Here is a 27,428-nt window from a genome sequence, read left to right as displayed (position 1 = left end):
AACGTAAAAATGTTGGCTGAGCGATTCGCATACCAAATTTGTTTGGCCTATATATATAAAGAGAATTTATCTTCTGTTATAAGTGTAAAAACAAATGCTAAATCAGAGTCATACCTTTTACGATCACGGTAAAAATGACAGCCTGAACGTTGCCGCTTGAGTCAGTTGCAGTATACACCACATCAGTATTACCCATAAAGAACGTATCTCCGGATTCATAGTTTGACGTCAGTGTGACATTACCAGAATTATCAGTGGCTGCAATGGTGTCATTCCATGTAACAACAGCGGAAGGTAAGTCTGGATCAGTGTTGACTGTTATATTGGTAAACCTGTGTTCGATTACTGGCCTTTGCCAATCTAAAATACGAAATATCAAAAGCGTAATTGGGCAATAACCATTAACGACTTCAATATGACACTTTAACAAGAATTACAATATAATGGGCTATTCCAGAAATTAACTGCACCCCTAAAGAAGACATGTAAATGTCATATTTTACTTTAAAATGTTGGGGAATAGACCTTTTTTCCTCTTGCACTATTCCAGGGGGTATGAGCGTCGCAAAATACATCATCTCCCCGGGGGAGTACAGAGTTATGTTCATTACGGACATTTCGGCTGGTGCCTTCATTACAAGAAAAGAATCACCGATAATCATGATAATGGCGCACGATCACTAATACCTTTCGGGGGCAAAAACAACATTTCTATGCCTTATTGACATGGTGTTGTCGCGAAAAAAAGTTTCCTGTTATTGAAAGCTTAACTTTGTATACATTTTATAGACCTAGAGGTGAAAAACTAATGACGGGACACGCAGTGATATTTTGTCGGCGTCCGTTTCACTTTTATTTCGGAGATGAATATAAAATGTAAACAAAAATCTCTTACACAGATGTTCTGCATCGCTCCGTAACTGCATCAATCGTGTATTCAATAATTGCATATAGTAACATCGATGGCCTTTACGATAATCCGCATAATATGAAATCAGTATGGCCATATTAAGACAAAATAATTGCAAACACCATCAGATGCACACGATCTATGAGGTTGATGAACTACGTCATACCCCCCCCCGGTATAGTGCATTGTGGGATAGAGGGAAAAAGGTCAATCCCTAGACCAGAATTTCGCTGGAAAAAAATTGGAGTTCACAGTTTGGGGGAAATTCCATTGAAAAATGGGGATTTCCCAGAAAAAAAGGCAAAATTTCACGGATTTTTGGGAAATCCCATGTCTTTTTTCGTCATTTCAAATGAAAATGATACATTTTTTGGAATTCCCACTGCTAAATGATGGTTTTTCTTGGAAAAATGTTTACCAACGCCCTAATTTATCATTACAGCTATTATAATTTGTGTAAATATGATCAGAGGATTTGAAAAATGAATGGTTTTTATTTGACAATAAAGTTAGATGTTATTTCCGAAATTAAAACTTGATAAATATAATGAAATGATTGCAAGCGATTTTTATGATCCTGATTGCTAACGATCCAGGTTGACCGACCTTTACAAACCGAACCAAATCACTATATAGAGCTCTATACTCGGCAAATACAAAGACGTTTTAAAAACGTCTTAAACAAGTTATAATTGTGAGTTTTAGTTTAGGTAAAAACGTTTTAATAACATTAAATGTCGGGTTATACATTGGTCATGAAAACGTTTTAAAACGTTTTGCAAGAAACACGCTTCAACAACATTTTAAAAATGTTTTTAAAATGTTATTGTTAACTATTTTTGCAAACATATTTTGGAAAATATTTTGTCAACACTTAAATAACATTATTATGCAAAATATTTGCAGTAGGTTATACAAAATGGTTTTTTTAATGTTATAAACACGTTTTATGCCCTTTATATAACTTTTATATAACCCGACATTTAAACGTTTTTTGACAACCTTTTATAACCTTTTGCGGATGATGTCGAAAACATTTTCTGTTTGCTGGGATACTCACCTGTCTGACATCTTGGTCCAGTGTATCCATTAGAGCAACTGCAATTTCTCGGACCTACACAAATACCTCCGTTAAGACATGTCGGATCACAGGTTGCTAACAATAAAACACAGAAAATTAATGTGTAATCAATTATTATTATAGGGATGATAAATTGAGTGCATTGGTTTAAATAATTAGACCGGACTATGGGCTTTATAAAGTGCGATTGTTTTGACGAATGTGCTTAATTACACGAACGTGTCCGGTTCAATATACAGTAACTGCAATTTCTTCAATGTAGTCCAATTTCTCATACTTTTAGCTTATTTCAGGGTAAATAAACCGGTAAAAACCCAAATCAGAATATTGTTCAATGAGCGAGCCCTCGTAATAATTATGCCACGATATGTTGCATTCTATAACTTATACGTACAAGTTACTTTTATTGTCACTAATTACAAACTTGACATTAAGTATGGACTATTTCTTCACGAAGACCAGACAAATCTGAAAGAGGTCCACATAAACCACACGTGTTCAATATTTATTAGGGTGTATCGGGAGATGGTGTCAAATAATTTGTTAAAGAAAACATGCTTTCCTTGAGTTTACATTACGGTGCTAATATTGTAGTGAAATAGCCTAAAATGGAGGATTTAAGGATACCAAATTTGTGTTATGTGTGTGTGGGGGGGGGTGGGGGTGAATTTATGAACGTTGTTCTGATATTGTCAAATATATTGAAGTTTGAGATGATATGTGCTGAACCTAAATACCAATAGATGTTGATCAGAACTGAAATACCAGTTTTTAATGTGGGAGAAGCTTTAGAACTGTGATACGTAGTCCGAAAGTTTGAATGGCCCCCTGGAGCAAAGTGCTCTAAACTTACTGTATACAAATAAACAGCGTTAGTTTATTGGACAACCAGGAATCCGCGCAGTTATTTTTGTAACATTTGACCACAGTGGGGGATATTCAAACCGTATGTGTACGTACTACTTTTAAGAGTCATATTTGTCAACTGGGGTCAAATGCTGACGAAGTCTAGGAAATATCACTTCAAACCTCAATAAATTTTGGTAATAACAGAACAATTTTGCATAATGTCCAAAAATATTCCCCAACAAAAGCTCAAATTCAGCCACCTTAAATCCGTCATTTTAGGCAAATGCACTAAAATATGAGCACCATAATGTTAAATCATGGAAAGCACATTTTCTATCAAACACTTATTTTACACCATCTCTCGACACACTCCAATTAATATTTATTATTTAGTCTTGGCACTTCGTGACGAAATATTCCCTACTTCCCTACTTAATGTTAAGTCTGTATATAAACCTTTTTTGACCATTCATTTAGTAATTTGACAAATATCTGTGTAATTTCGAGTTATTCCAAGTGTTATTCAATCATAACGAACAATCATGACTGATCATCTTGTTCCCGCGGGACACCAACTTATTTGCAGTACAATGTGTTTTACCAAAATTATGATTTACCTGTATTTTACGTGCATTTTAATGGCAGGTTTAGTTAGTGATTTGCCCTTGCTCTCTGATACAAAATGGGTCCGCGATATGAGGTAATTATTTTGTCGCATTATGTTTTTAATTATTGTGATCATGACTTTCTTGGTAATATCTTTGCCTACCGTTCTCGATCGATCACGTGCACACATAGTATAGGTTACGAGCTGCTAATATTCGTCAAGGATTTTTTGCGAGCTCTCTCTGTGACACCGTCCACAACTAAGATCGTAGCATTTGGTAAATCTTGAGCGTTTAAGAAAATCTTACGCGTCTAAGATTCATTGGTCGATAATTGAATACACTTACATTGATTGGCTGTTTTATGGTTTCTGGTCATATGATTCGATGATTTAAGTCTACCGCGAAATTCTTGGACGTCCAAGATTGCACATCGGCACCGTGGAAGTCCAAGACTACCTCTTGGATGTCCAATATTGCATCTTGGACGTCTGGGATTGCACCTTGGATGTCCAAGATTGTATCTTGGACGTCTGGGATTGCATCATTGACTTCTCAGATTGCATCTTGGACGTCTGGGATTGCATCATATGGACGTCTGAGATTGCATCTTGGACGTCTGGGATTGCATCATGGACGTCTGAGATTGCATCTTGGACGTCTGAGATTGCATCTTGGACGTCTGGGATTGCATCTCGGACGTCTGAGATTGCATCTTGGACGCCTGATATTGCATCTTGGACGTCTGGGATTGCATCTTGGACGTCTGAGATTGCATCATGGACGTCCAAGGTTAGGTGTAGAATCTTAGGTGTCTTTTTAAGCCATCGGCCGGCAATCCATACAATTTGTCCAAAAACGGTAATCTCAAAACTTTATAGTTACTACATCACATTTCCCAGCCCCAATTGAAATCCTCAGTAATTTAATCATACATCACAGAGTGCAAACAATTCATTTTTAATGCATAAAATTACCATGAACCTTATTTGAATTTGACCGTAATAATATTTGATACACATTGAAGATTACTTGAGCATGTTTAGTTTTGGACATCTACTTGGACATGTTTAAGGGTCATATGATCAAAATACAGGCAAATTTGAAAACAAAAAGCTCACTTAAGTTGGGTAAAATGGTGGTTCTAGATTTAGTTCATCATAGGAGAGATATACAATTTATACGGGTTTATTATGTTATACTTATACTTACGACATATGACTCCTGCAAATCCGTAATAGACTTCATAACTGTAGTCGCTGTACGTATCCAGGCATGGTTTCCATCTGCATTCATTTAATGTACTCTCAGAACCAGAACATATGATAAAGTATGCATCTTCGTCTGTTACATTTTCGGAGTTTGGGGACTTGAAGGGCTTAGCTCCTATGTTAGAGAATCCAAGCTGGCGACATGCTACCATTGCCTCAGCGATACCCCATCCTTTGTCACAAACTGTTCCCCATTCGTTGTTGCGAAACACCATTAAGAGACCTTCGTTTGAATTATCACCATCAACAAGACGAACACGTAAGGCTAAATGGTAATTAAATAACAAAATGTTCAAATGTTATATGCATTAAATGTCGCATTTAAGGAAACCAAGTATAAAATAATCGTGTGGTTATTGGTATTTCCACCATACTTTCCGCTAACTCATGAAAAAAAAAAGATTATGAGTCGTCAAAATGCAATTTGTTTTTAAAATATTATGTTGTTGAATATGCCTTCTTCTATTAACCATTTTAAACTTCACTTGCTACACCTACATTTGTCCATTGGTATTCCTACCAACACTACGCAATATTTGAAAAGCTTGGATATCCACAATAGGCCTGATGGGATTTATTTCCTTGTGGATTTTAGTAGTACAGTATAGTCTTGGAATACAGCAACCTATTGCCCCTCATCGATCTTTTTTCTTTTCTTTAAATTCGCCAACAATTTGCGTTTGTACACTTGGATCAGGTCTTTCTTAAGCTTTTCATAATATATGTGTGTTCATCACTTAACATACAAGCATGTACTTTTTTCATACTCCTTTACATTTGCCTTTATCATAAGCATATTCTTAGACATTTTCAACTCTTTGAGTGCCGTCCTTTCTTTCCTTGGAGATATTTGATTTTGAAACATTAGCTGATTTTAGCATGCCTCTTACTACTGCACGTAGACTTTGGACCTCTTGTCATGGAAGCTTGGCGCACGCCATTTCACATGCCACTATATACTCCGTGTGGGGGATTTTGTCCAAAGACACCGCGAAATTCAACCCGCTAGCAAGAAGCTCCTGTTCTGGGTCTGTTAATTCCTTGTCGGAGATGTTTTTCAGGGTTCATCCATTTCATTGAGTGCCGCTGAGGTCCAATTCGGTGCTTCCTTGCTGCGTGTTTTGGTTTCTTGCTTTATCACAATACATTTTAACTTCTCTATCTTTCTTTGGTCGTAACTTCCTCTTGTTGGGTGCATACTCTCTAGATCACGTATATGACCCACTGCTAAAATCAACACCACTTCCGGGTAACGAGGATGCGTCGTTAACAACCAAGTTTTGCGGAAAATCAGTGGACTATATAGTTCATCCGTGATCAAGCCATCATACAAGATTTTTGAATTTGGCTAACATAATTAACCATTTTATGATCTCACAACAATCCTACCAAATGAATCTTTTTGCTGAAGCTGTCTTGCTATTGACAACCTCGCTAGAACTGCAAAGTCACCTTCACCAAACTTTAAAAACCAGATGATCTTCCTGACATCACAAAATCAATTTGTTGCGCTGTTACCCAGGTAACAAAACACATGCGGTATAGCAAACTAATCTTTGGTTAAAATATTTGATTTCTTTACCCCCACAGAGACCTAAATTTAACATTTGACATTTTTGCCTATTGTACTCACGATACTATGATGATAGGAGTACATTTGTTAGATTTTACCAACTACCAACCTCGAGAAGCCGCCATTGTATTTCATGCAAATTAGCATTTCCCCTTACTTCATTTTTTCACTTTTTTCATTGTTTTAGAGATACATCAAAAACATTTTGTTTAGGTATACCTATTCTTTTTCCTACATTCACTGGACTGTATGCGGTGTTTTGTATTCAGCAACGAGAACATAAAACTTCTATCACTTACCACACGACACTCCGGCGTCGTGTCTATGCCTACTATATCTGCAGTAACTTTGCACCCTCCACCCCAGATGTGAGCATTCACTTAGCATCATATGATCATGGTTGCAGCGAACATACTCCATTAGAATAGGTCCATTTCCCTTTCCAAACCAAGCATTTCCATAAGCTTTGGCGCCCTCGTAAGGAAATCCAAGTTGACGACATACTACAGCAGCATCGGTATCATCCCATCCACGATCACACACGGTACCCCATTCGTTATTATAAAAGATCTCAACCCGACCTTCGTTGGAATAATTACCACCAATGAGGCGAACGTCAGGCGCTAGAGCATAATTAAAAGAAAATCACATGAATTTGTATATTAAAAGATTATTTGTCGTGTCATTGGGGAAACATGTTATCGAAAAGGTGGATGGTTACAAATATCTCGGCCAAACAGTGAAGATGGAGGACAACACCAGGGAAGAAGCTTTGATCAGAATAAAGGCAGGTTGGAGTTGCTTTGGAAGATTCAAGGACATTCTATGTGATAAAAAGTTACCAATGTATCTGAGAAGTAGAATGTTCAACCAGCGTGTATTGCCAACAATGACATATGGGGCAGAAACATGGACAACAACCAAGTACCTGGAACAGAAATTACAAACAGCCCAAAGAGCAATGGAAAGGAAGATGCTTCACATTACCTTAAGGGATAACATCAAGAACACTGAAATAAGACGTCAAACTCAAGTCAAGGACATTATGGTGAAACTCAAAGAAGCGAAATGGAGATGGGCAGGTCACCTTGCAAGAAGGGAAGATAACATATGGACTAAACGGCTTACAGAATGGCAACCAAGAACAGGGAAAAGATCAAGAGGAAGACAGAAGAGGAGGTGGCGTGATGACATTACTGCCTACATGGGACCTACATGGACAAGAAATGCAAGAGACAGAAAACAGTGGAAGAATCATGAAGAGGGCTACGTCCAACAATGGTCGAACACAGCCTGGTGAGGTGAGGTGAGGTGGGGAAACATAATTGGTTTCTCTATATTCTTCTATGAAGACTGTATTCATCAAATTGTCATCATCATTCTTCTTCTTCTTCGTCTTATTCTCTTTCTTCTACTTTTCTTTTTCTCGTAGGAACCGTTCACAAAATACTTATTAGGGGGGCCTGATGCAAAAAGGGGGGCCTGAAAATTTTTGACCCTCCTGAGGGCACACCGTCATCATCCCTATATCTTCGTGTCAAAAATTGCCATGATAGTACGGCGAATCCTCTCTTTTTTCAATAGCTACGCATGGCGATTTTGTTCGAGATAGGCCGAGCGACTCAGGCTAAGCATGGTACGACTATCATGAGATACAATCAGGTTCTATTCTACACATTATTACGATTTGCGCATGCTCTAGTATCCCATATGGTGTTGCTACAGACTTGACATTTAGTAAGGAATATTTTTTCGAAAAATATCAAGACTGGTCTTGAAGGGGTTTGCATAAACCGCACGGGCTAAATATTACCGGTAATTGGGGTGCGCCGGGAGATAGTGTAAAATAATTATTTGATAGAAAATGAGCTTTCCATGAGTTTACATTATAGTTCTCATAATGTAACGAATCTGCCTAAAGTGGCGGATTTAGGGAGGCTGAATTTGAGCTTTGCGGGGGACACAATTTCGGACTTTATGCAACATTGTTCTGTTATTATCAAATTTATAGGGGTGAAATTTCCTAAACTTTGTCAGCAATTGGCATTCATCACAGCTGAAATACACTTGCAATGTATCAATTTATTGAACATGGGAGGAGCTTAAAATATGGCTTTTAAAAGTGGCACGTAGTCTGAAAGTTTGCATGGCCTCCCTGAGGTCAAATGTTATAATCTGAAGGTATAAATCAACTGCGCGGATTCTTGGTTGTCCAATGAACTCTCGCTCTTTCTTTGTGTACAGTAAGTTTATAACATTTGGCCCCAGGGGGCCATTCAAAATTTCTGAGTGCGTACCACTTTTCAGAGCCGTGTTTTTAAAGCTCCTCCCACTTTCAAAACGGGTAGATTACAAGTGCATTTCAGTTCTGACGAACTTATTGGTATTTAGGTTCAGTAAATATCACCTCAAACCTCAATAAATTTGATAATATCAAAATAATGTTGCTTAAATTCAGAAATTTTAACCCCTACAAAATTCAAATTCAGTCTACATAAATCCGCCATTTTAGGCTAATTCACTACATCATAAGAACCATAATTTAAACTAATGGAAAGCACATTTTCTGTCAAAAAATACTTTACACCATCTCCCGACACACCCCAATTAACATTTATCCCCTGCGTTTTATGCAGACGCCTTCCAGACTAGTCTTGGAATTTTGCGAAAAAATATTCCATACTAAATGTCAAGTCTGTATTACAAGGAAATTCGATTTGTTTTGAGGTAAAAGCAAGGTTTTGTTTTAAATACACTAACTTGAAATTAAATACACTAATTTATAGCGGATATCACTGTTTGCTCTGGATATATTTTTACTGCATTTTTGGCGTAATGATTTTTAAATCGAAAGTTAAAATTGTGATATATTTAATTTTGAGAATCACAATTATATAAAGGAACACATTTATGATCCAGGTGCGTGTATAATAGAAAATTCGATCACCCGTGTATATCACAATGCATATGTAAACTTTCTTTATCTGTGTCCACAATAGAATATTGATCACCAACGGATTATGAAAATATTTATAATATAGCGTGTTGACACTGTGAAGGGGGGCCCTGAAAAAAAAATGACCACATATTTTTCTGGGAAAATTGAGTTTATATGCTTTTCTATGGGGCCGGTTGACCCATAATTTTCATGTCAAAAAGGTGGGGGGGGGGGCTGAAATATTTGAGATCTCAAAAGGGGGGCCCGAAAAATTTTCGCGCAGAATTTTTTTGCATCAGACCCCCCTAACAAGTGTTTGTGAACGGTCCCTTATACTTGGTTTTAAAGTGGAAAAGTAATTATGCAATAAACTACTTGCCACAAATGACTCCAGCCATTTGACTTTGATTACAGTTGAGTTCGTTCCATTCTGTATGAGCACACTGCTGTAACGCGCTTTCAGTGCCTTTGCACGAAACATCATTGTGTAAACTATTTTCCCGGTAATGTTCGAACTTTGCTGCTCTCTGAGTTTTGGCGCCGTCAATGGGGAATCCAAGTTGCCGACATACTACCACAGCTTCTTTATCACCCCATGAGGTATCACAAAGTGGGGTCCATCCACCATTGTGAAATATCTCCACATGACCTTCGTTAGAATATTGACCCCCGAAGAGCCGAATATCTTGTTCTAAAGTATAATAAAGAACATTGCTATTTTCATACGTAAGTTAAAATAAGATAAATTTATTTCTAGAAAACAAATATCAAAGAAACGAGACATGCTGAAGATGTCGCGACTACTATACCTTGTTTAGGACTTTCAAAAGAAGTACCTGCATGTGCAACCATGACTGTTTCAAAATAGCCCGCCAAAGTCATGCAGGTAACTCCGAGGTCGTGCATTGAATTGGTTTGAATGAGGAATACTACGGGAATCAGCGCCTTTTCTTAGAAGTCTCACATGAGCAAAGTGGATAACCTCTATACCTTTACACATTTTTAAAGACCATAAAAACAGCCGGCCCTCAACACACGATATTCAAAATTCCTGCGCCGAAATTGTCTGTAGTCCGTATACCTCCTCGAGTCAGTAAAGTAAAATAAAATGTTGAGATTTTCTCAAACACTGTTGATTTTTGCAGGAATCTGTTATGCTAGTCGGATTCTTAAATCATTCTTTGCATCATTTCCTTTCTGCAAATGTATACTTCTATATATATTACATTAAGAGATACAATAAAAAACAATATCTAAATTACGACTCAAGGAAGGTTTGCAGAGTATAAAGCAATGAGGTCCCAATAATACAATAAAGGCTGATGGCAAATGAGCACAAATACCCATGACGTCATTGTTCCAGACAATTTCGGCGCGGGAATTTTGAATATAGCGTGTTGAGAGCCGGCTGTTTTTATTAATTTTTGTGGTCAATATGAGTTTAATATTAATATTCTGCAAAAAACCAACTGTAAGCTGTGAGTTCCTTCGAACAGATTTGAGTCTTTTGACCTAGAAAAAAGTTGACGTCATGAAATGAAACGTGTCCACTTTGAAAGAATGGACTGTACACACTCTCAGTGCACAGAACGTATAATGTTGTTGTTCTCAGAAAAAAACCCTAATCAAGTATGACAAATTTAATGGTTTTAAACATATGGATAAAATCATCGGCTACTTTATTTTATATTAGTAAATTGTTATATTACAATTCATGTATATCAACATCATGAGAAATATTTGGACTAAAAAATAAAGAAATATTTTGAGCTTGGAATTTGAGCGTGATCAATCTGAGACTAGAATATTCAGGTATACTAGTTTCAGTGATTAATATTGTATTTATTGTGCAAATAAACAATTTCAATGGGCCAGTATCTAACCTTTTGTTGACCATTGAAGGTCGCGCATTTATACATGAATCATAGATCATCTGGATGATATATGCATGAATGAACATTAAAAGAGCTCTAGGCCATTATGTTATCGTGAACATAGGGGAACGGCGGGTAATCCCACTATTGGTATTGGTATGGTTTATTCTATCATACGTTGTTTTCATGCGTAGTAATAGGCTCTAATGAAAAGAAGTTCTGGATTACCCCACTCTCCCCTATATTGTCCGCTTTATTTACTTACGTCATTTAGCCCGCTGCCTTAAAAATTAATTTCGCTTCGAAAAGGGAAAGGACCCGTACGAGGCCGAACTTTACCAACACAATTTATCTTTTTTTCAGGAGAAATACGCATAAAAAATTGCAACGAGTGTCAACTTGTAATGTAATAATTATTCTCTTCAAAAGGAGTTAAACTCCTTTTTTTTGCAATAGATATGCCCTTTAATAATTATTTTTCTAACATATACGACCTAATGTTGTGATTGCCGTACACTTCCTTTAAAAATACTTTTCAGACACTTAGACCAATATATTTAAAGATGTTAGTATATCAGGCTGGAAATGTTTGGTGCAAAAATTAATGAAAAATAAGGTGAAATTAAGAAATGGCACTGGTTTCAGAAATCTAGTTTGTCCACATGTAAGTTTATATGGTATTTGATTGAGTGATGTTCATAAAGGTATAATTTGGTGTTTCAGAAATTAAGCATGTTAAAACATGTTAAAATAAGTAAAATGCAAAGATTTCATGCAATAGAAATTTTCGTCTCTGTCACACTAAGCTATATGAATTGTAATCTGACTTTTAATATTGGTACGAATGCAATCTTTAAAGCTGGAGTGGGTACATGCAACCGCATGTAATGCTACATGAGTCTAAGTTAGTTAAGGGAATGTGCATTTAAAAAGATGAGTCTTCAGAGCCTTTTTGAAGATACTATAAGAGACGCGATTGACCGAATGTGTGCCTGCAGAGCATTCCAGATCTTTGGCGCTGCTGCTGCTACTACCGTAATATAGAGTCTGATGCCTGTATCCGATCTCAGTAAAAAGTTTCTGATGAAGAACGTAATGAGCGAGTGGGGATATTGAGAAATAAATCCTGTGAGACAATCGAGTGATATACCGTTCGACGCTTTGAAGGTGAGAAAATGTGCATATTTAAGCGTTTCCGTACTGTTTTCCTAAGGCTTTTCAGAGCGTTTTGTTTAAAAGGCACCCAATGAATGTGTGCCAAAAATCGCTTTCACCCTCTCGGCTTGCCAAAATGTACTTGCCCCTCCTTTTGGCCGACCCTCTTTTCCCTCCAATTTTACCCTCTCCAGGACTCATAATTGAGTCCTGGAAATTTGCACACCCCTTGAAATTTGCACACATATATCAGCTATAATCAGTGTTTAAAAGTTCTCATCCAGAATAGGGTTCAAAGGTGAAGGTCATTTTGAGGTTATTTCCAGTTTATAACCAATTAATACTTCAAAATGTTCCGACAATTACTCAGTACAACTATGACACTTGTAGTCGGGCTCTCATTCACGCGCGGATGGGAAATAGTGTTCACTTTATGTTTGATACGGTTTCTAGACTGAAATTTTGCGTAGAACACGCTCCCGTAGTCCACTTTAATTAAAAATGTGCCCAAAGTGCTTTTTCCGGGGGGTGCCCCTACAATGGGGGTCAAAATTACTAAAAATGTATTCTAAGGCCAATGGTGGTGATTTTGGTGTCTAAATATATGTTTATGGACATGAGAAAGTCATTTAGATAGTTTACGAAATCCAAAATGGCTTCCTTATGCTCCAAAATTCAAAATGGCGGCCAAAACGGTGAATTTTAGCCAAACTTATTTGAACGGCTTTTTTATGTCGATGGTGGTGATTTGAGTGTCTATGAATATGTATGTGGACATGAAACAGTTATTTACATAGTTTATCAAAATTCAAAATGGCTGCCTTATACAAAAAAATTCAAAATGGCCGGCAAAATGCCGAACATTATTCTAACTTATTTGAACGGCGCTCTCGGGCCGATGGTCGTGATTTGAGTGTAGGTATATGTTTGAGAACATAAAACATTCATTTATATTGTTTATAAAAATCCAAAATGGCTGCCCTATGCCCAAAATTTCAAAATGGCGGTCAAAATGTCGAATATTAGTCTATATCATTTGAACGGGATTCTCAGGCCGATTTTGGTGTCCAGTTATATGTTTGGGGACATGACAAAGTCATTCAGCTAGTTTACAAAATAAAAAAAATTGCCCTATGGTCCAAAATTCAAAACGGAGGCTAAAATAGTGAATTTTAGTAAAAATTACTTAAAAGATATTCTTAGGCTGATGATAGCGATATTGGTGTCTATAGGTATATGTTTGTGACATATAGGCCCCTATAGTGTACATGACCAAGTCATTTAGATAGTTGATTAAATCTAGAATGGCTGCCCTATGCTAAAAAAATCAAGTGGGGACTGGTAGCCAAAATTGCCAATTTTATATTTATTTTATCTAATTATCATATAGACACTCCAGTTCCTGGGACTTAATTTTTGTTTTAAATCTAAAGTCGCCGTGTCACAATATAATCACTTATAAATGGAACTTAGATAACCAAAATATTCAAAATGGCGTCATTAACCAAATGTTAATACTAATTACCACTATCACATTTGATATCCATTGATCTATTATGATTTAAAAAGGTACCGGTAGTCAAAGACGATTGAAAATGTTGTATATCCCGTAAAATGAAAACTAGTTCTATCTCTAAACCTGGGCACTTGAAGACCTTGGCGGCCATAATATGAAACATCATATAATAATCATTATAACGCAATAAGTAAAGTGATAAACCCTAGAACTAATTAGGGGGGTTGTACCACCCCAAAGATTTTCATCCGCCATAAAAAAAATACGCGTATTTACGTCCAAACGACTTACGCTAATCGTATATCCATCCATTGCGCTCATTTTAGTGATAAAATGTTTGCCCAAGTACCTTACCCGGGGTAGGACCGACCATCAAAGATGGCCATTGGGTGGGGGAGGTGAGGCCCAACATGATTTTCATTTCATTCTTGTAACATTATTCCAAGATATATTGACTTGTTACTTGTTAGTTAGGTTGAAATAGCCATTTCCTTTTATATTTATGAGACATTTCGGTGAAAATCGCACTTTAGAATTAAAATCGAACATTTTTTGGGCCGAAACTATTTTGCCTATACTTTTGTAGCTAACTAAAATTTCCCAATTTTACATGGGTGTGTTCACATTATGACATCATAGCGATATATCTAGAGAGAGTAGACCTATAGCTATACTTTGGTACCAAATATAACGGCATATGACGTTTGTAATTGAAAATTAGGGGGGTTGCAACACCCCATCCTTTTGTTGTCCGTGTCACAAAATATGGCTCAGTAGTTCTAGGGTTAAACTTACAGACGTTTCCACTTTTGATCTGTTATGAGTGAAATTAATGTGCTAAAAGTGGAAATTATTGTTTATTATTTATCCTTGCTCAATGGACACTCGCTTTTATCACAAGGATATCAGGTCTTGGTCAATATTATTACCAAACAAGCGAATGTGATGGCTTTCTAACAAATCCAGCTTTCTCAGTTACCTGACTCCAAGGAACAGTCGCTATATACTACTGAGAACTACTGAGGCATATTTTGTACCACGGAATACGAAGAGGGGGGGGGGGGGTGTTGCCCCTAATTTTTAATTGTATTAGGTACCAATGTATAGCTATGGGTCTCATTTATCCAGTGATAGCAAAAGAAGTACAAACATTCCCCACATAATATCGCTATGACGTCATACTGTGAGCACATCCTTGAATATATGAATGTACAACCCACCCAAGTCCGTACTTTTCCCAAATTGAGTTAAGCATGGAAAATTGTTGCTTATACATAGGCCTATCATATGTATAAAAAGTTGAATCCAAATCAACCCGGCATGTATGATACATATTTGTTTTTTAGTTTTTTCAAAATCACTTTCGATGGACTTGGGTGGGTTTTGTATTCATGTATTCAATTCTGGTTATTTACAAAAGTATAGGCAAAATTGATCTTCTTCCAGAAATTCTACGAAAATGCGATTTTCACCGAATTGTCTCCTAAATATAAAGGAAAATGACTATTTCAACCTAACTAACAAGTAAAAAGTCAATATATCTTGGAATAATTTTACAAGAGTGAAATGAAACTGTATTTACTGTAGAAACCTATGGTGGGCCTCACCCCCCCCTATGGTCAATCATCTTTGATGGCCAGTCATACCCCGGGTAAGGTACTGAGGTAAAAATTGTATCACTTAAAAGAGCGTACAGGATGGATCTACGATTAGTTTAAGTCGTTTGGGCGTAAAGACGCGTGTTTTTTTTATGGAGGATGAAAAACCTTAGGGGTGGTACAACCCCCTACGTAGTTCTAGGGTTAATCACTTTCTTTAATTGCGTTATAATGATTATTATGTTTCATATTATGGCCGATCTTCAAATACCCCGGTTTAAAGATAGAAATCGTTTACCTTTTACGGGATATACAACAGTTGGCCACCTTTTTAAATCATAATAGATCAATAGACATCAAATTTGATTATTTGGTTAATGGCGCCATTTTGAATAATTTGGGCATCTATGTACCAATTACAAGTGATTATATTGTGACACGGCGACCTTAGATTTAAAACAAAAATTAAGTCCCAAGAGCTTGGGTGTCTATATGATAATTATGTGAAATCAATATAAAATTTGCATTTTTTAGCATAGGGCAGCCATTTAAGATTCCATCATCTAAATGACTTGGTCATGTACACTATAGGGGCCTATATTTCACAAACATATACCTAGACACCAATACCGCTACCATTAGCCTAAGAATATCTTTCAAGTAATATTTACTAAAATTCACTATTTTAGCCGCCATTTTGAATTTTGGACCATAGGGTATCTTTTTTGGATTTTGTAAACTAGCTGAATGTCTTTGTCACGTCCCCAAACATAACTGGACACCAAAATCACCACCATCGGCCTGAGAATGCCCTTCAAATGATATAGACTAATATTCGACATTTTGACCGCCATTTTGAATTTTTGGGCATAGGGCAGCCATTTTGGATTTTTATAAGGAATGTAAATGACTGTTTCATGTCCGCAAACATATACCTACACCCAAATCACGACCATCGGGCCGAGAGCGCCGTTCAAATAAGTTAGAATAATGTTCGGCATTTTGGCGGCCATTTTGAATTTTTTTTGTATAAGGCAGCCATTTTGGATTTTGATAAACTATGTAAATAACTTTTTCATGTCCACAGACATATTCATAGACACTCAAATCACCACCATCGGCTTGAAAAAGCCGTTCAAATAAGTTTGGCTAAAATTCACCATTTTGGCCGCCATTTTGATTTTTAGACCATAAGGAAGCCATTTTGGATTTCGCAAACTATCTAAATGACTTTCTCATGTCCATAAACATATATTTAGACACCAAAATCACCACCATTGGCCTTAGAATACATTTTTAAAAAGCACTTTGGGCACTTTTTTAATTAAAGTGGACTACGGGATTTCAGTCTAGAAACCGTATCAAACATAAAGTGAACACTATTTCCCATCCGCGCGTGAATGAGAGCCCGACTATTGGTAACTAGGACCATTGCTGGTGACGCAAATGTCAAATGAGTAACTTGAGGTCAAAGGTCATACAAAGATAATTATGACCAAGAATGTCAAGAATTTTTCCACATAATTGCATCAGCGATACCCAATGTCTATGGGGTATAAATATATGTAACTGGGGTCAAAGATCAGTAAGGCAATATTTGAAAGTAAATCATCTCCAATTTTCACTGTGTATTGCAATGGTCCAAGATTCTGCATTACCTTTGCCGCATAGGGCAATTTTTGTCATAACTATTGGCTACCTACAGCTGGTTAAATAGGCTTATGCTTATAGGTTATATACATGTAACTGGGCTAATTGGCTATGGCTATGGGTCGCGCACTGTGTGTGCAATTAGCTCTCGTTACACAGCCGTTGACGCTAGTCACGGCTGTGTCTTTTTTCTTACAGGATCTTCTTCTTTCTTCTTCTGTCGACCATTACATTTGCTCTAGCACTGACATGCTTGCACGGATTTTGACCTAACTTGGTCACAACCATCACTGACCATGCCCCTACATGTCACATGAAACTCGTGGGGTCAAAGGTCATGTAGGGGTCACAGAGGTTAAAAACGTGATTTCAACTCAAAATGCTACTTCTCCCACAAATTTCGCAGGACAGTAACGCCACTTGCACACATGCATTGTTATTACCCAGTGTCTATAAATCATACATGAATTTGAGGTCAAAGGTCATTAAGGGTCACGTCCGGTAAAAAAAACAAATTCCTTCAAAAAATTTTAGTAGCTAAGAAAAACATAGGAGAGTGACGGTATGTACACACATGAATTATGTTTACCCAATGTATATGTGGTATTTTTTATTTGGGGTCAAAGGTCATTAAGGGGTCACTTCTGGTATAAAACGAAATACCTTCAAAATGCTACTTCTCCCACAAATTACTTAGGACGGTGACGCAATTTGCACACATGCATTGCTATTACCCAATGTCTATGAATCATACACAGATTTGAGGTCAAATGTCATTAAGGGGTCAATTCCGGTATAAAACCAAAATTTATTAGCTAAGAAAAACATAGGAGGATGACGGTATGTGCACACATGAATTATATTTACCTAATATGTATGAGGTATTTTTTTGATTGGGGTCAAAGGTCATTAAGGGGTCACTTCCGGTATAAAACCAAATATCTTCAAACAATTTTATAAGCTAAGAAAAACATAGGAGAGTGACGGTATGTGCACACATGAATTATGTTTACCTAATGTATATGTGGTATTTTTTTTATTTGGGATCAAAGGTCATTAAGGGGTCACTTCTGGTCCAAGACGAAAAACATTCAAAATGTCCCTTCTGTCACAAATAACATGGCAGAGTGATATTATGTGCACACATGCATTGACATAAGCCAATACCTATGTTTTTTTGTAGATTTGGGGGTCAAAGGTCATGAAGGGGTCACAACATGGCTGTGTTCGTGGTCTTAGACCACAGCTAAGTCTAGTTTTATTTGGGTCAAAGGTCATTAAGGGGTCACTTCCGGTATAAAACGAAATACCTTCAAAATGCTACTTCTCCCACAAATTACATAGGACGGTGACGCAACTTGCACACATGCATTGCTATTACCTAGTGTCTATGAATCATACACAGATTTGAGGTCAAAGGGCATTAAGGGGTCACTTCCGGTATAAAACCAAATTCCTTCAAAATTTTATAAGCTAAGAATAACATAGGAGAGTGACGGTATGTGCACACATGAATTATGTTTACCTAATATATATGTGGTATTTTTTTATTTGGGGTCAAAGGTCATTAAGGGGTCACTTACGGTCCAAGACGAAAAACATCCAAAATGTCCCTTCTGTCACAAATAACATGGCAGAGTGACGTAGATTTGGGGGTCAAAGGACATTAAGGGGTCACAACACGGCTGTGTTCGTGGTCTTAGACCACAGCTAAGTCTAGTTTGTATTTGTTTGAGTAAAATGGTATGAAGCATTTGAGAAGTCATAACATTTTTGTTAAATATTCTGATCGGTAATCGGAAAGAGGAATAATAAATTTGACCTTTACCTATCAGAAAGACTCTTTACATGAGCCAAAGTTAGAAGTTTAACTAGAGTAAGTTCTTTCTGTAGTTTACTTTACAGAAGCAAAGAACTGATTCTACTTACCACATGACACACTGACTTTGTTGCTACACCTCCATCGCCGTCTTTGTTGACATTCACTCAAGGCACTTTCATTGCCAATACAATGATACTGATGAGGTAGGGTATGTCTAATACCATCTCCAAACCAAGACCCGCTATGAGTTTTTGCCCTTTCAGTAGGGAATCCAAGTTGACGACACACTGCCATAGCGTTTTCATTCGTCCAGCTGTAATCGCATACTCTACCCCATTCGTTATCATAATACACCTCCAACCGGCCTTCTGCCGTATGCCTGCCTCCAACCAAACTAATGTCCGCTGAAATATATAATAATAATGATAGAAATCTTACATTTCTTTAAAAAAATATATAGTAATTGGTAAAACTGTCAATTCCCTACATAAAACAAGAATTAGCCGACATTTTAATATCAAATTGATATTTTTAATTCAATAAATTCTGATTGGAAAAAATGCATTATTGCGATCTTGCACTTAACGTCCAAAGGCTGGAATCCTAAGAGTAATAAGTAAACAACGATGATAAATACAATAATTCAAAATGTACACCATATTAAAAACAAAAACCATATAAACATGTTTATATCAGCGATCCTCTGTTGCTATAGGGCATCACTCGCATTGACGGACACGGTCCTGCTTTTAGAATTTCCTTGCACTTAAGGTGATAGACACTGGTCGAGATGTAAAAAGATTATAATTAGAAATCCTGTGAATGTTCGTTGCCATGATGACAACACTCCTTAGGTGTTTTTAAGGGATGTAAACATAAAAATGCTTAAGATCTGCCCTTTTTAACACCAAAAATTGTGTCTGGGTAATGTTGCATAAGGCGTGTACTTTTGTCTGACTAAATGACTGTATTGCTAGTTTATTATCACCCAGGCAAAAATAAATCATGAGTATTCCCAAAATATTGGTTGCTATGCAAATCGTTTATTTCCATTTCCATTTCCATATATGAAAGTATACAACTACATCAAAAATATATCAAATACAATAAAGTAAAAAAGAAACACAATATGGCGAAAAAGACTAATCAATGGCATATAGTTGCAGTAATAATAAAAAACGACAAACAGTAAAAGTCCCAAGCTTATGTACGTCCAAATAAAGTAGAAATTCTTAATTCCTTACGACGATCAGCAGTCAGTTTGCAATCCATGGTGGCTGCCATAAATAAATAAATAAATGTAGACATTTATATAACGCTTTATGCCGTAAACAGCCTCAAAGCTCTTTACATTTATTCCGCCGTCGTTAGAATATGTCGGAACCACGTTTGCAGCCTACAAGTGGCGCAGGGTCCATCAGTACAACGACTGTGACTACCCCATAACAGCTTCCCATTGCACCTGGGTGGGGTGAGGCAAGCGAGGCAAAGCGCCTTGCCCAAGGGCGCAACACGGTGGTGGGACGGGGAATCGAACCCACGCACGTCGAGCAAGCTCTCGGATTATGAGTCCACGGCCGTAACCACTGAGCCACCGTGCCCTAATTATTACGCTGTAACGGTGCCCCGATTTTGAAACCAGCGAAATCCGTGCCACAAGCCTCGTCCCTCGTGAACTTTGGTGACACGAAGCGAATACTACCAAAGTTCAGATTCAACATTCGTTGAAAAGAAACCGCGACAATTTTTACCCATAAAACTACAGAAGAACATAAAAAATGTATTTTAAGTAACATTTATGATCAACAATGTCTTTTGAGAACGAAAAGTGTAAAAACAGCACTAAAAACCAAAATTCGCTGTGGCGGTTGCGAATGCCACACAGCAACACACGCCGAACTTAGCCGAAGGTGACACGGGTCTGTGTGAAAGGTTACACTACCGCTTGTGGCAGAAAGGATTCGCAAGCAGCTATCATGGCGGCTTCCTTGAATCGCAGAAACGAAGGATTAAAAGTGCTTTTTCTTTGTTAGGAATATTCCGAAATTCATATAGACCGTCTGGTATGTTTAATTTAGGGGTATATAACTATATTAGCCATTGATTAGTTTATGGTACAGATTTCCTTTAACATTTATTTGATTCTCAATATTTTCATGCGAGTAAAGGACATTGGTATCATCAGCAAATAGTATAAAATCCGGAATGTTACATGCCATGAACATGGCAAGACATTCCGATTCTTTTGTTTTGTATGTGGCATGAACATTCCATAAAATTCTCTATCAAAGACTCATGGGGAGTGAATTTTGAACCTACCGAAAACGTAATTAACGCCCTTGAATAAAGAATGCATGGGCATGGAAGTAGAGCAAATTTGACATTGAGCATGATTCCTGCCATGAGTTACCCATGAATAAGGAATTTATGGGCATGGAAGTAGAGAGAATTTGACATTGACCGCGATTCATGCTCATGAGTTACCTGAACATGCCCTGAACATTTCAAGGCTCAGACCAAACGCATGACACAAAAAAGCACACAAAGGCATGACTATTCATGTATGAACATGAACAACTCATCAAAAATTCCCAAATTCATACAAATTCATGCTCGCTTCAAGCAAAAATAGGGTATGTTCTTGGCAAGATCATGCCATGTTCATGGGCATGACTCGTGCCTAAAATTTTGCCTGGGCATGCTGCAATGCTAGTAGTGTAAAGTAAAAATGCTTCAAAGTTTATGCCAAAGTTTGATGGATCATTTCTTTAAGAAGAGCGAATTTATTTTGATTTCTTGTTGTTTAGGTAACGTACTCTGGTTTAAATTTTAAAAAGGGCAAATGATGGCTTTTTGTAAGGGGGCTGGCATTTTCGTCGGTGGGGGGGGGTCTCAAATATGTCGGTGACCCCCCTATCATGGGCAAAAAAATTTTACGGCCCCCCCATCTTGGGTCGAAAATTTTATGACCCCTCCCCCACACAGACTCAAGACAAATTATTCATTGTCGGAACTAAGGCGCGGAGCGCGCCAAAACGCGAAGAAAGTGTGTGGAGCGTGTCAAAGTTTTATCATAAGTGTAAAGAAGGCGCGCGGAGCGAGTAAAATATTTGCATAGATTGTACGGACATTTCGATTGTTAAGTTAAAGAATGCGCGCGCAGCGCGCGAAAATTTGAAGTCACCATCCCTCAATAATTCTATAACCCCCTATTTTGGGTGTTTAAAAAATTATAACCCTCCCTATTTTTGGTCTGAAAATTCTATGACCTCCCTTCCGAAGAAAATGCCAGCCCCCAAATTGAATACCTGAGTGGAAGAAGGGCCCAACTCCATCAAAACCGTTTTTGAGATATTAAGAAAAAACTGAAAATTTCGAAAAGTTTTATAGACAGAATGTTTTCATCTTCAGGGGACCTTTAATGCATGGACATATAGTATTACATACATTCAAAATCATATATGTTTCCATAGCCACGGTACGGAACTTAATACGAGCTGGAGTTGGGCCCTTCTTCCACTAAGATACTGCAAGTACCAGTTCCGTAAGCAGATGTGTTATAAAAAGCTAATTATAAATTGCTCAAGTATAAATATGTTATACCGTAAACGTTCGCTATGGGCTCCTTTGACATAACTGGAATTTTAGACACAAACTAAAAGTGCACTCCCATAAAAATACCCACCAGCCAATAAGGGCACATACCCTTAATTCTTGTTGGAATTTTTAGAGGAGGCAGCTCTCTACTTGAACATGAAATTTACCCCCAAGGCAAAGGAGCCCAGGGGCACCATTAGGCGAACGTTTACGGTATGTTAGCAAGAAAGTTTATTGTAGTGAAAAGCAAACTTTCATGGAGGAACAAAATTCCTCTTCAACCCAATCCATGGAGTTGGTCCTTTTTTCCATGAAAACCATGATTAAGTGTATGTGGAATACTATTTGGAAAGTGGATTTTGGCTCATCTTTCACACACAAGGAAGAGCAGTCTGCTGGCAATAAAATACTGGGTCTAAAAAATGGAGTTGGGCCCTTCTTCCACTCAGGTATTCAATTGTATGGCAAATTAGTGGTATCTGAAAAATATAACCGTTTTTCAATACACATGGAAGTTTACTGTTCTATGGTTGGATAATTCGTCTTCTTATTGCTGGTGTGTATCTACTTGCCTCAGACATTTAATACGACAAGGTGACAAGCAGTTATCAGTAGAGGGAGGTATTCACAAAATTGACACTTTATTCTAGGACTAGAGAGATGTTTTTGTTTATAACTCTTAAAAATACCAAAAGGATTGTTGTCATGGCAACACACGTTCGTAGATTTTTTGAACAAAATTATATCTATTTTACATCTGGGCCACAGTCTATCAACCTGTAAAGTCTACGGAACATCTGGGTCGTGTACGTGCGTGTGAAGCCCTAGAAAAAAATTCTTCTAAATTTACCAATGGAGAAGAAAGCCAAAGAAAAAATAATACTTGCCACAAATGACTCCAGCCACCAGACTATGGTTGCAGTTATGCTCTCTTAATTCTGAATGAGAGCATTCTTGTAAATTGGTTTCAGTGCCGTAACACGAAATATCATCGACCAAAAACGTTTCCGTTACCATTCCGAACTTTGTTGGATTCAGAGCTTTTGCGCCTCTAGTTGGAAATCCAAGTTGCTGGCATACTACCATAGCTTCTTTATCACTCCACGAGGCATCACACAATGTAACCCATCCACTATCATTCCTGAACACCTCAACAGCACCTTCGTTTGAATATTTTCCTCCGACCAATCGAATGTCTAATTCTAAAGTGTAAGAAAAAGTCACAATTCTTACTATAGTGCAGCAATGTGTCACAAAAATATAGCTCGTTACTATTTAACTATAGTATTAACAGGAAAGTTATATATCAAAATAAAGGTCGGGATGTTTCACACCAACTTGTTTTACACTACATCTTGATTAGACATCTGGGTTGAAATGTACACCTTTTCAATGATTTTTAACCAATTTGTACCATCAAGGGTTCATTATTAAAGTAGCTAAAACTTTGAAGGTTAACGGAGTACAAACTTCATGTGGTGTGCCGAAGACACATGGCTATTTAATACCCATTAACCAAAGTTGAATTTTACTATCGGGAAATATATTTGGGATTTTGTTGAATATTGCATTGCAATATTTTTCAAAAACTAAGATTTATGATATAGTAATAGTTTGAATGTTTGAAACAACAAAGGCAATTTTGATCAAACTTAAAGGTATAAAAAATGCATTTTGCAACCCAAATATATCAGTTCAAGATAAAAGAGAAAACAATGCTAGGCATTTAAGTGGTAAAGATCACATTGTAACCTTTATTTTGATAGCATTCCTATTCTTTTTTTAGTATTACTTATTATTAGAAGAGGGCACGATGGCTTAGCGTTACTCATAATCAGCCAGTGTTGTTTGATCGAACCCCCAGCGGTGATGCCCTTGGACCTCTGCACATCGACATCGCCTGGTAAATAATTACATTATACAGCAGGGAAACTAAAATCAATACCCGGGATCGATACACGTGTATGTGCTATGCACGATTTGATATTCAGACGATAAATCTTTGGATGCCGGGGTAGAAAATGAAGAATATCTCCTGTAATTTTTTCTTACTAAAGAAGCCGATTTTAAGACTTGCACTTCAATATATGTGTTGAAAGAATATGGAAGTCGTTAGCGAGCGTATTGAGAAAGAACAGTGCTTTTTGAACTCAAAAACTGACAAAAAATTCAGATTTTATATGTGCAGAACAGAAAAAATGACAGCTGCCCTCATTTGTTAACAATCTCCATCCAGGTTTTTGGGTACTAGCATAATAGAGATGGGCGCTTCGGCCTGTCAGAATTGACTGATACCCTGTTTCTACTTAGCAATAGGCATCGTCGTAATGACTGCGAATATGCACTCAACCCAGCGAGCACAAATTAATGTTTTTGAAACATTTTAAATGAGTTATATTTCGCGTTCGGGTTATGGTTTCGGTAAAACCGGTTTAATAACATTCAATGTCGGGCTTTGTAAAGGTCATGAAAGGTTTAAAATGTTTTGTATTAAAACACACTGCAACAGCAAATAGTATTGTAAAACACTTAATGACATTATCTTAGAATATTTTCCAGTAACTTGTCAAAATGTTTTTGAATATTATGAAAATGTTTTATACCTTTTATATACCCCTTATATAACCCGATATTTAAATGTTTTATAGCAACCTTTTCTAACCATTTGCGAACAATGTCGAGAAAGCTATCAGTTTGCCTGGACTGCATTCTTATTCCCAGTACATAAACCAATAAATAATATCGCGTCTTTCCCTTTCTATACCAAAAATTTACATATTATTGATCGGGAATCGGTTAAGGGAATTAAATTTGTCTTTTACATAGCAGCAAAAGACTCGTCCATGAACTACATAATAAACATAACAATTTCACTTTGTAGTTTGATAAAAAAACATAGATCTGATAACTCCACTTACCACACGATACACTGACTTCGTTCTGATAGTGGCAGAATCCACCCCGTGGACATTCACTCAAGGCACTCTCATTCCCAGTACATAAAACATTCATAAGAAAGGTAGCTCCAATACCCTCTCCAAACCACATCCCTCCGTGAGCTTTGACCACTTCAGTACGGAATCCAAGTTGACGGCATACTACCATAGCGTCTTCATTCGTCCATGATTCATCACATACCGTACCCCATTTCCCACGATACACCTCCACCCGGCCTTCTGCGATATGTTTGCCTCCAACCAAACGAATGGGGGGAGCTGAGATATACCGATGAAAAATATGTTTGAAATAATTATGTGTATCTCAAAAACACAATTATGATCAAATGGTAAAACTGCACAGTGCCCTTTTGTTTATGCTCTTTGGACCATCTCCACCAAGTTCCGGAATGTTAAATGCACCCGATCCTAGTCAAAGTAGAATGCTTCCAGGTGAAAGCCAGAGCTGGTGATGGGGATGGGAGGGGGTAATATTTTGCCAGGGGATGGTCCATACAATCATCCCCCAATGTTGACGCATGTGTGTGTTTCTGACCAAATTAACCTCATATTTGGACATTTTAGCCTCCAAAGTGCAACTTTTTTGCGCTTTGCACGAATTTATTCCACTTTTGCACCATATTTTACCAGTGTAGCTCAAGTTCAAAATGGCAACATTTTTCGCGCACTTTGCGCGCAATTGTACAATAAACTTTTTCTGTGGCAAAAAGGTGGTTGATTCACTACACTTCGAGAATGTTTATCCAACCCCATCCCCCAATGTCAAAATGAAATATACGCCACTGGTCTAAGTATCGAATCCCGGGAGTAAGAAGTGATTTTTTTGTTCATTTTCTCTCTGTTTTCGTTCCTTCTTTCTTTTCCGATAGACAAAACCACTTTGAGTTTTAGAGTTAATTAATATGGTACATAATTTCAAACAAAAATCACATAATTTATTCAAATGAATGCTTTCTTGTTTCTTTGACGGTTTACGAAGTATCTACGAAGAAGGGATTCTCTACACTGTGTGTAAACTGTCCATAAGGCTGCGTTCACATAGAAGTATACTATTCGGGTATACGGTGCACGTTTTGCAGGTTCACGCGTATAGCTTAAATCGAGCAAGGCAATTTCATAGTACCGGGTCACATAAGGCTACGATCACATAGAAGTATACTATTCGGGTATACGATGCACGTTTTGCAGGTGCACGCGTATAGCTTAAATCGAGTAAGGTAATTTCATAGTACCGGGTCACATAAGAGCTATTCGAAAAGGCCGTATACCTGCGTATAGTATAGTATAGTGGGAATCGTGCGTGTTCGATTTTAGTGCAGCGTATACCGTCCTAATTTTAAAAACCTAAACCATATGTGGGTAAATTCATTTTTTTAATAGATGCACATTATGCACATTATGACACCTCATTGAATGCAATGTGACCTCAAGAAGTAAAGTTACAAGCATTTGATAAGACGAAGAAAATGGGTAAACTGACATACTCGCTATCGCTATACGAAATACGCTCATTCGATCAGGCTGAGTTCACATAGTATACTCCTATATGAACTCAGCCTGATCGAATGAGCGTATTTCGTATAGCGAATACCGTATACCGTATACTTCTCTGTGAACTCAGCCTTAGAGGGAAAAATCATAAATGAGATGAAGAACACAAAACGAACAAATGGCTAAATCATGATATAGGTAAACAACAATAATAATAAAATTAATAATTGATTTTTATTATTCGGGTGTGCCGTCGGATATCACATTACCGGTGCAGCCGGTCAATGTGTGAAAACGTTTTTTTTTTGTCATAATATATTAAGATTCAAAGAACAATGATGAAAAGGAACGTACTTCCTGTTATGTCATAAGATAAGACTATTGTCTTATGTGAATAAAAGAACTTCCTGTCTGTCAATCAATGTTGACATGTCACTCCTATCTGTCAATAGAGAGACAACCGTCAATCAGGAATTATGATTTACCATGGTAGCTGAGGCTGATCCACATACGGCTGATCTTTTTGCCATCCATCCTGTTA

At 37.3% G+C, this 27,428-nt stretch overlaps 1 protein-coding gene across 1 annotated transcript in view; it reads right to left on the bottom strand.

Annotated features, from left to right (window-relative positions):
- LOC140157692 (uncharacterized) overlaps positions 1–27,428 on the bottom strand; it is a 107,070-nt gene that overhangs the window by 12,117 nt on the left and 67,525 nt on the right. Inside the window, exons 28-35 of the mRNA XM_072180931.1 lie at positions 25,358–25,654; positions 23,327–23,641; positions 18,950–19,246; positions 9,607–9,918; positions 6,589–6,912; positions 4,658–4,981; positions 1,971–2,066; positions 115–360 (exon numbers count right to left, since the gene is read on the bottom strand). Coding sequence (XP_072037032.1) covers positions 115–360; positions 1,971–2,066; positions 4,658–4,981; positions 6,589–6,912; positions 9,607–9,918; positions 18,950–19,246; positions 23,327–23,641; positions 25,358–25,654 — 2,211 coding nt within the window. The remainder of the gene's footprint in view (positions 1–114; positions 361–1,970; positions 2,067–4,657; positions 4,982–6,588; positions 6,913–9,606; positions 9,919–18,949; positions 19,247–23,326; positions 23,642–25,357; positions 25,655–27,428) is intronic.

Source organism: Amphiura filiformis, chromosome 7, assembly GCF_039555335.1.
Source record: "Amphiura filiformis chromosome 7, Afil_fr2py, whole genome shotgun sequence".
Taxonomy (NCBI): domain Eukaryota; kingdom Metazoa; phylum Echinodermata; class Ophiuroidea; order Amphilepidida; family Amphiuridae; genus Amphiura; species Amphiura filiformis.
The sequence above is the reverse complement of the archived record's forward strand: the minus strand, read 5'-3'. Positions and strand labels throughout refer to the sequence as shown.